At 37.7% G+C, this 11,113-nt stretch overlaps 1 protein-coding gene across 1 annotated transcript in view; it reads left to right on the top strand.

The window, feature by feature from the left end:
- Positions 1-11,113, top strand: part of IQGAP2 (IQ motif containing GTPase activating protein 2) — a 350,336-nt gene that overhangs the window by 318,865 nt on the left and 20,358 nt on the right. The window contains 3 exon segments of the mRNA XM_011959360.1: positions 5,767-5,854; positions 7,859-8,071; positions 10,399-10,559. Coding sequence (XP_011814750.1) covers positions 5,767-5,854; positions 7,859-8,071; positions 10,399-10,559 — 462 coding nt within the window.

Below are 11,113 nucleotides of genomic sequence, written 5' to 3'. Positions count from 1 at the left end.
TTTTTGGTTCCATATGAACTTTAAAGCAGTTTTTTCCAATTCTGTGAAGAAACTCATTGGTAGCTTGATGGGGATGGCATTGAATCTATAAATATGTTAACCCTATTGTAAACTGCACATGCAAGGGATCTAGGTTGCACACTCCTTATGAGAATCTAATGCCTGATGATCTGTCACTATCTCCCATCATCCACAGATGGGACTGGCTAGTTGCAGGAAAACAAGCTCAGGGCATCCACTTATTCTGTATTATGGTGAGTTGTATAATTATTTCATTGTATATTACAATGCAATAATAATAGAAATAAAGTGCAGAATAAATGTAATGTACTTGAATCATCCTCCTGAAATCATCCCCACACTGTCCATGGGAAAATTGTCTTCCACAAAACCTGTCCCTGGTGCCATAAAGGTTGGGGACCACTCCTTTAAAATATTGACTTGAACACTCTCATGAGAATGATTTTTTTCCAAGCTAATAAACCAAATTTGTAACTCAGGCATAAGATGTAGTTCTTGAGATTCATTAGAGAACCAAATTTAACTAAGACAGTGACTTTTATAAGTTATGAAGTGGATAGACATGAAATGCAGAGCAACTGGGATGTGAAAATACCTAGCTTTTCTCTATCAAAAACCTATTCTGCTTTTTTGTTAAACAGATTGTGTTCTTAACTTTCAGAAATGCCCTTAAGTTTAATTACAATGTCACTAGCTTTCCAGTCATGAGTAGCTCATCTTCATGGGGCCCCCACAGTAGCAGAATTTGAGGCATTGTTAATCCTTATGCTTGTAAATTTAATTCAATGCTAGTCTCATAATTATAGATGAGGATGCAGATGATGATAATAGCAAACACCTATGTAGTGCTTACCATGGACCAGGGACAGTTTTTATATACTCTATGTGTGTGTGCATGTGCACACACACACCAAATGTGAAGTGCTCCAGAATTCCCAACCTTTTGAGAGCTGACACTGCTCAAAAGAAATGCTTGTTGGAGCGTTTTGAATTTTTCAGATTTAGGATGCTGAACCAGTAAGTATATAATGCAAATATTCCAAAATCTGAAAAGATAAAAAGTCTGAAACACTTTTGGGCCCAAGGATTTTGAAAAAGGGGCACACAATCTGTAAAGAGATAAAGAGAATAACATGTCCGTATATATTAAAATAAACGTGTAAAATATGTATGTGATATTCTCAGCAACCCCAAGAGAGTGGAGATTATTATCAGTATTTTACAGATGAGGAAACTGGCACAGAACAAATATAAACCTTTTCCTGGGTAATACCGTTACTAAGTGGAGCAGAGATTCAAACTCACATGATTTTAAATCCTCCAGGGCCTACACTCTTGATAATAAAGTTTTACAACTTGTCCAGGGCAAGGTCGTTGTTCTTTGCATTCTTAAGAATCTTAGAATAAATAATGAGAATTATTAGCTGAGCAGTTACCGAGTAACAGAGGCTGGAGTATTTTTCTAGGACAAAGAGGAGGGACAAAGGGCACATATCAGAGTAGGAAGAAACATTTCTTTCTTTTTTCCTTGTGTATGTTTATAGAATAGAGAACCTCAGTTTGGGCTATTGCTATTTTTCTAATACTACCAAGCACAGGGATATTAAAAAAAAAAAAAAAAAAAGAAGAAAGAAGAAGAAAAAGCCTGGTCGAGGAATCCTAAAACCTAGTCGAGGGGTCTTAGGATGACATAGCGTGATAACCTCAATCTATCGCTTATTAACCATGAAACTCAGCAAGTTGCCTCGCCATCAGTGTCTCCTCCATAATGTAGAGGAGAGGGGAAAGGAAGGGCTATGATGATCACATAAAATTATAATTAATACCGTATAAATTATATAGAACCATGCAATTGTCAACCTTTCATTATAACTTATGATGCAGCTTAAAATATGTGATCCTTCTGGCCTTAATTAAGCTTAGTTTCCCACAAAAGTATGTGCGTTTAAGTAGAAGGCAATATTTGTGGTTTTTAATCATACTTAGCTGCTTGAGTTCTTAAATTGTCATCTCTTAAGAATTTCCTATCACATGATTAAGTTTAGGTCCCATGATCCCAGCTGAAAGATTTCCTTGTTTTTTGGTCCAAACTAGCAGGAGCACTAAATGGCTAAGGTGATATTTGAGATCTGGAGCTAATAATGTAAATTGTGTTGTTAGGATTTTAAACATTGAAAAGATTGCTTAGTTTCCACAAACACTGATTCCTTTTCGACCTTGGGCACACTAGAAGCAGATGACAGAGGGAGAGCTTCAGGAATGCCACTGGTGATAATAGATGCCGTATGAATGGAGGGGCCAAACCCAAGGGGCCACACCAGCTTACAAGCGCCATATGGGCTCATTTATCTACAGTGGAATTTGAGTACAGCTATGAGGAATAAACTCCCTGGTGTATTTCTTTCTCTTTTTTTCTTAATTCTTTTTCAAAATTAGATACTTCCTCGTTAAAGGAGGGCAAGACCCGTGGTTTGGATCAACCTATCTTACATATTTGAAGAGCCCCAGCGCCAGTACTCTAAGTAGTTGATTTATGCTGGTCAGACCATATCCAGAATGTTATATTTGGACTGGGGTGGGAAGGGGAATGCATGTTAAGGTCATTGGCAACTGGAATGTGAGCAGGACTGTGAGCTCTTTGCAGATGCCATTGTGAGGAGCTTTAAGGGACTGAGCGGTTTCACTTGGAAAAAGGAAATACGGTAGAAGAGGGGATAGAGGGACACAGTCTTGGCATTTCTCTGTAGGTTTTTCAGGAGCTGCTGATTTGGAAAGGGAATTGGACTTGTTTCCTGCAGCTCTAGTCTCTTAGGTTTGAGTTGCCACATTTGTACAATCAGGGATTGGATTGTTTTTCAAAGGTCTCCCTCCGGGCCACAGTCCTAGGACTGACCAGGTTCCATGACTGGGTGGCCCCGGAAGGCAGGCCTCTAGAGTGAGCTCCTGTTTGAGAATGGAATGTGCCAATATTGTACTCTCCAAAAGAAATTTAATATAAGCCACATGTAATTTTAAGTTTTCTAGAAGCCTCATTTTAATAAGAAATAGATGAAATTGATTCTAATAATATATTTTATTTAACCAAATATATGCAAAAATATTTAAATATGTAATAAATGTAAAAAATTGATGAGATATTGTACATTCTTTGTTTCATACAACATCTTCAGAATCCAGTGTGTGTTTCACACAGCACATCTCAGTTTGTACTAGCCATGTCTCAAGTGCTCAAGTGTCACCTGTGGCCAGTGGCGGCCATCATGGGCAGCACAGCTTTAAGGACGATGTGAGTGGTTACGATGTGCCAGACCTCACAGAAGACTTTAGATCTTTTCATCCAATCCTTGCCTCAGTCCTGAGAGATTCCTGTTTTGTAAATGAAAACACAAAACCCACAAGGATTATATAACTTGCACACATCCACATGGCTAATATGCAGCAAGAGTCCAAGCCAAGACAGATTTGGTTTTAAATCTGTCCGTCCCCATTGTCCTTAAGCACTAGACACACTGTAGTGGGAGGGAGGTGGGTTGTCTGTCATGGGACTGGATGGTTACTTATGTCTGAGGTAGAACTTGAGGATATGGTCTGACCAGCAATGAATTCCACAGGCCTGATGTACAGTAGAAGCCCAAGAGAAACAGGCTGTGTGAGCAGTTTATCCTCCAGCAACTACTGAGCAAATAAACATTATTTTGTCTTTGGTGGGGCACGTTTTAGTGACTCCAGTCATTTGGTCATTACACAGCTTCTCTAAAGAACTAGAAGTTCCCTAGAAACTGTATATCACAATTAGTTCTGAGAATACTATTTCAAATAAGAAAGTTACTATATTTACACTTTTTAAATCACCCAAAGCTTTTATTTTTAACTCAGTGTTCCTGTTTAATACGTTGACGATGATGGCTGGAGGAAGGTGGTGTGTAGGAAGGAAAGGATACATGGCTTTCTCAGCCACAGCCGCCTTAGGAAATATGCCATCCCCCACGTGGCTGTAATTAGCTGTGAGCCCACCTTTGACTCTCCATGGAGTATTTAGCTGTGCATTCCCAGACAGCCTGTAAATCCCCAGCAGCAAAGGGTCATGGGGCCAGAGGAAATGGTTCTCCAAAGGCCAGGGGGAAGGGAGGCAAGGAAGACACATTGTGATTGTTCTTTTCACACAGACTTCTGATAAATAGGAAATGGGAAAAATGATGTTTACAGATGGCTTATTGGATTTTATCCTATTTTCAAAAGTAATATATTTGTAATTAACTTGGAAGGTTTCTCTGTCATTTGGGAGTAGTTGCCCATATCCTTCAAAATGTGAAAATTTTATTTTCATTTCTAAATTTCATGCTGCATGAACATTTCCTGCTAGAGTTTAGGAAGAAAAATTAGTCATTCAGTGATATCATATAATGACTTTGAAATAACTAAAGTTAAATGCAATAACGGGACTACAGTAAAAGTGAAACTTCAGACATCGATTAGACCAGTGTATGTATAATTTAAACAAACATTTGTCTGTGTTTCCATTTCTTCCTCTCTTTTCTTTCTGTTTATCTATCTATCTATCTGTCTATCTATCTATATATCTATCTATCTATCTGAGATGGAATCTCACTCTGTCACCCAGGCTGGAGTGCAGTGGCACGTTTTCAGCTTACTGCAACCTCTGCCTCCTGGGTTTAAGCAATTCTCACACCTAGGCCTCCTGAGCACCTGGAATTACAGGCACACGCCACCATGCCCAGCTAATTTTTGTATTCTTAGTAGGGACAGGATTTTGCCATGTTGGCCAGGCTGGTCTGGAACTCCTGACCTCAGGTAATTCATCCACCTCGGCCTCCCAAAATGCTGGGATTGCAGGAGTAAGCCACTGCGCCTGGCCCTTTTTTTCTTTTTAAACTTTTTTTATTTTCCAATAATACTATTTCCACCTTATGTAAAAGTGAACAAACTTGACCCTTTATCTTTTGTGTTAAAACCTTTTTACGTAATTACATAACATGATCCCTCACTAGGAAGGGGTGGCCAATTGCCATAAAAAACACCTATGAGAGAACATATGGTTTTTGTACTTCCAGAAGGATTTTCCGGCTCTTTACTATTTACTGAGAAGCTCTTCTATTCTATTCTGCCTGAAGGTGAGGACCTAACCCTATTTGTTAGTTGGTCAGGCCCTTGAACACCATCCTCCTCGCTGCTATGTCAGCTGACAGCCCAAGCCTCCACAGCTCACACTGGACATTTGCTCCCACTGGTCTTCAAACTCTTTCATAGCTTTCTGATAGCAGGACAGTTAGTCTGGCTCCTAAAGGCTTATGAGGTATTAAGCCGGCCCAGAAGTCTAGGTGCTATTAAAGTCAGGAAAGGAGAATATTAGATATCATTCCTGCACTCTGCAGTAGCAGGCCATAGCAGCAGCACTTGCTCCCCTGCCCATCAAAAAGTAGTCTCGGTCTAAAAAAGAAGGAAAGGTATTTAGAGAGGAAATCTTGTGATACACTTGTGCCCATGTTACTGACAGTATAATCCTACAACATCAAACACATAAAGCCCAGACTTTGATTATCAAGCATTCATAAACTTTCAAGAGTCTTACCGCAGACCTGGTGAATATCTGCAAGAATGTTTTATTGTAAGGTATTATCTTTGAAGCTTCAGTATTGTATGTTTGTGCACTCTCTTAGGAGAAACAGATTTTTGTGCATAAGGACTACAGTCTGAAAGTCTTGTCTCTTTCTCTGTTTTGTTAAGGACCAAGAAGCTGATAATTGATGTGATCCGGAACCAGCCAGGGAACACATTGATAGAAATCTTAGAGACACCAGCAACTGCGCAACAGGTAATTTGGCTTTAAGTGTAAAATAGTAATAGGAGTTGATTTTCTTAGTAAATCTTTATGCCAAATGTTTATTATCTCAGAGAAACTGTATCTGACATGGTCTGGAAGTAAGGAATTTTATCTATTACTGTAGTGGACTGAGTTCAGCCATACATAAACCTGTATGAAGTATCAATAGGAATGAAATAGAAAATACAGCGCCAAATTCATGCCGAATATACTTTTGTCTTAACCTAGGATGATAGTTCTGGGTTTTTCAAAGCCTGGAAATGTTCATCATAGTATTTATCACACAGTAGATGGGCAAGTAAGTCAGTTGAGAGAGTTCTAGCTGACAGGATATTGAAAAATACCTTTCCCATTTTATGTATTTACTAACTTGAAACAAATAAGCATCTGACATGTTAAAGATGTTTTCCAAATGCTTCGGAAGCAACTATTGAGTCCACTGGGTCAAAGCATCATTATGTTAGCATAAGTAAGGTTTCACAACAATCTTGCATTTAGCTTTTTATTAACATCTTTGAAAATGTGTCATTGTTCATTCTAAAATAAATTTAAGGTTGTTATTTTAGTACCAATAATTGCCACTCCCTAATTAACTACTTCTTAGCAGAGCTATACATAATTTTCCTGGATCATTCTTAATTTAATTGACTGCCAAGGAATCCTTGTAATGGTTTTTAATTTAAAAAATATAAAAGGCTGGGCATGGTGGCTCATGTCTGTAATCCCAGTACTTTGGAAGGCTGAGGTGTATAGATCGCTTGAGCCCAGGAGTTCAACACCAGCCTGGACAACACAGTGAGACCCCCATCTCTAACTTTTAAAAATTTTTAATAAAAAATGTAAAACTAAACTTCAAATCACATTTGTTAATGTGTGAACATGTTTTCAACAATGTGAGTAAAATATTACACTAGATTAGCATAAAAGACTTTTACTCCTTACTGAATATTTTTCATTTTCCCCTAAATGTGTCATGAATAAATGACTAAGAACACAGACTTCTGAGATCAAGTATACCTCTGCACCTCCTAGGTGTGTAACTCTGTGCACTTAGAAGCATTGCTGTGCCGCAGTTTCCTCAACTGTAAAATGGGATTAATAATAATACCCAGTTCACAGCCAGGATTGAGTTAAAACATGTTAAATGGGTACATTCGTATCTGGCGTATATTAAGTGCTCAACAATGTTGGCTGCTGCTTTTGTTATTTACTGCTAACCTGGTAATAACGTTCCTGTGTCAATAATGTTGACCTACCTGTCCTATGTCTGACATTACTGTGCCTAACTAATAGTCGTTTCCTTAGACTTCATCTATTGGGTCAGTCAATTGTCTCGTACAATGAAATGGGAAGACCAATAGTCTCTTTTTATTACTGTTTCCTTTTACAGACTGTCCAAAGAGTATTCATTCATTCATTCATTTACTCATCATTTGTTTGGGAATTTATGATGTGCTCTCTTACTCCCTTTGGCTCAAAGAAACTTTGCAGGTTTTTCAGAGTTGCTGGTTTTTGATTCCCTTATAAGAATAAAGCTCTCTGACTGCCTCTGTTGGTTTAGTTTAGGACTCTCCATAAACATGGCTGATGTGTGAGAGTTTAGCTGGGTTCTGAACATTCAGGGTTCTCATAGCCACATTTCAATAGATAATCTAGTTTTAGTTTCCTCGGCTAGACTATCCAGGAATCGAAATCCTTCCATCTGGGGAATTACAAAGTAGCAGTTACCCATTAAAATATGTCCATTACTACGGTGATTTGCCACCTTGGGAATAAAGCAGCTATTGATAATTGTTCCCAAATAAGGCTTGCTATCAAAAAGATGAAGTAATTCCTTTCAAACTTCAAATCTCAGGAAGAACATGTTCTGGTTCTAGTCTTTGAACTTTGGCTGGAGGACTACTTTCATTTTGACATTAACTTGCATTGTGTAGCTTATGAACTGTGAAATTAGGGGATCAGAGAAAAATCAGCATCTTGATACTCTCTTTTCAGGAGGCAGACCATGCCACGGACATGGTGAGCCGTGCAATGATAGATTCCAGGACTCCAGAAGAAATGAAGCATAGCCAATCTATGATTGAAGATGCACAGCTGCCTCTCGAGCAGAAGAAGAGGAAAATCCAGAGGAATCTTCGGACATTGGAACAGACTGGACACGTGTCATCCAAAAATAAATACCAAGACATTCTCAATGAGATTGCCAAGGTTTTTGGAAACAGTATTCTTTCTTCTTCGCTTAGCAGACATTTGCTAATCATCAGTCAAGTGCTGGGCACTCTGTGAGGTGGCATTAGGGATTCATGGTTGCATATGCTGTGGTTACTGCACTCTTCAATGTTACAGATTTTTCAAGGTTTCAAAGCAGTTGATGACCTTTTTTTTTTTTTTTTGAGGTGGAGTCTCACTCTGCTGCCCAGGCTGGAGTGCAGTGGCGTGATCTCAGCTCTCTACAACCTCTGCCTCCCAGGTTCAAGCGATTCTCCTACCTCAGTCTCCGAAATAGCTGGGACTACAGGCGCACACCACCTCGCCTGGCTAATTTTTGTATTTTCAGTAGAGACAGGGTTCCATCATGCTGGCCAGGCTGGTCTCGAAATCCTGACCTGGTGATCCGCCCGCCTCGGCCTCCCAAGCAGTTGATGACTTTTAAGAGAAAATAATCACAACACTTTGAAGTCATTAGGAGAGTTGAAACAGACCAGAAATAAATACTAAAAAATGTACTTGACAAGTTTGGTGTATACCTTTAAGCTAGTTTTAAAAATAACATTATTTGGAAGAGTTTTCTCCTGAGATATTAGTTGTCATATAGCTCAGTTGCTCTTAGAACCTGCCATTGAGATGAACTCTGTGTCTCTGATCATTTGTTTTTAAGCAATTTAGCCTAAATGCAGTTCAGACTTGAAGATTAGTTTCTGTTTTCTTATCCTGTATTTTTACACTTGAGAAACTTCCTGAGCAAAGCATCTCAACTTAGTGCAATGAAACATCACAGGAAGTGGCTGAGATCTGTTTGTCAAGGATAAGGAAGTATATATTTGGGTTAGAAGAATATTTCATTCTTTTTATTCAAACATGCAAATTAATATGGATCTAGAGGTTAAAGGCAGTTAAATGACCAGAAAAAAAATAATAAATTTTCTCATGTTCTGGGAGGGAAATGCGCCCAGCTTTGTTCTTTGATAGAAAGTTGTGTTCAATTCTGGCAGTAGGCTTATTCATTCTAGCCCAAGTGACTCAAGGGAAATAGCATTTCTTTCTTTAGTTTTGGGGTAGAAATATTTCTATTTGGGAATATGGGGTAGATAAATACATGCTTTTGCTTTAAAAAAGAAAAAGGCTATCATGAAGACATGATATTCTATTTAATGAATATTCTATTACATGAAGAATTTCTATTTAACGAAGAATATTCTATTCTAATATTCTATTTATGAAGAATTTTTACCTAAGGGCATGGGGAAGTTGTGGGGGCAGTGTATGTGTATGTAGGTATTTCTTTAAATTCCTAGGGGAATGGTTTTTAATTTGTCTACAAAAGAAAAACAATATTAAACAGGCATCATTTTCTTAAGTCAAACACTTTCATAACTTACCAATTAGAATTACCAAAAAAACTTATATCTGCAAGTTTAAATTTAGCATAGCTCTTGTAAGCTATAAGCAGCTTATGCAACTTAATGTTCTAGGAATTCTATTTAAAGCCAAGTAATAGTTATCAATGTTGAATCTTTTCACTCAGTCTTGACAGGCTAGTGTTGTTTTTTCAAACCTTGAGAAATATTTGTCAGATGAAAAAGTTTGTTCTTTTCTTATTTTAAAAATCAATTTAACAATTAAATGTAAACCTTTTTAGTTTAAAGTACTATTCAAAGAGGAATATGCAAAATAGTGTGAAGAGGCCAGGCACAATGGCTCATGCCTATAATTCCAGCACTTTGGGAGGCCAAGGCAGGCAGATCACTTGAAGTCAGGAGTTCAAGACCAGCCTGGCCAACATGGTGAAACCCTGTCTCTACTAAAAATACAAAAATTAACCAGGTATGGTGGCATGGGCCTGCAGCCCCAGCTGCACAGGAGGCTGAGGCAGGAGAATCACTTGAACCCAGGGGCATAGGTTGCAGAGATCAGGCCACCGCACTCCAGCCTGGGTGACAGAGTAAGACTCCATCTAAAAAAAAAAAAAAAAAGTCTGAAGAAATTGCATTTCTGCTGCTTTGTGCCCCTTTTAAAACACAATTTTTCCTTAAACTAAATATGTGGTTATTCTAAAATAACTTATTTGCCTTTCCATCAAGAAAAAAATTAATGTTAACAAGTCTCTTAAAGTGAAATATGTACACTTTCCCGTTCTGAAGTAAAAAGGGATGGGAACCCTGTGGTGTTGAGAGTAAAATAAGGTGCCTGAAATAAGCTACAAGTCAAGTTACAAATAGTGACTTACTACTGCTTGATATTCTTCTTGTCCCAAATTGGCAATATCATAAAGCAAGCTTCTGCTTAAGTATGATAGCCCTTACTTGTTATTTTAGGATATTCGAAATCAAAGAATCTATCGTAAGCTTCGGAAAGCTGAATTGGCAAAACTTCAGCAGACCCTGAATGCACTTAACAAGAAGGCAGCATTTTATGAAGAGCAAATCAATTATTATGACACCTACATAAAGACTTGTTTAGACAACTTAAAAAGAAAGTAAGTAAAAATCATGTCATGTTCATTCGTAATGTCATGATTTATATGAGATGTCAGTTCTGCATTTCTACGCATTTGGGTTGGGTATGGAAGAAAACTTTTTGCTTTGTCTTATAACTGAAAACTGGAGTCTCAGTTTTATTATTTGCCACTGTGAACTAAGAAGTCAGGAGCAAATGGAAGCTTTTCAATTCCCCACCAGCACTAGAACTAAAGTGACTTACCTGTTGCATATTGAACAAATAGCATTAGTAGTTGGGGAAGCACTTTCATTGTTCCTTTTGTCTTTTTTAGTCAAAGATTTTTTAAAATACCATTGTTTTTAAAATCTCTTGTTTTTGGACTATATTTTATATAATTGATAATGTTAGGTAATGCCAGATGTTTACTAATTGCACAGAGCAGCTGAATGTTCTTAAATTGCGTAATGGTTTTAAAAAATTATTATTATTATTATTACTTTTGTCTTTTTTAGTCAAAGATTTTTTAAAATACCATTGTTTTTAAAATCTCTTGTTTTTGGACTATATTTTATATAATTGATAATGTTAGGT

The sequence above is a fragment of the Colobus angolensis genome, unplaced genomic scaffold (assembly GCF_000951035.1).
Source record: "Colobus angolensis palliatus isolate OR3802 unplaced genomic scaffold, Cang.pa_1.0 Scaffold49, whole genome shotgun sequence".
NCBI classification, from domain to species: domain Eukaryota; kingdom Metazoa; phylum Chordata; class Mammalia; order Primates; family Cercopithecidae; genus Colobus; species Colobus angolensis.
Note: the sequence above shows the minus strand (reverse complement) of the source record. Positions and strands in the feature narration are given on the sequence as shown.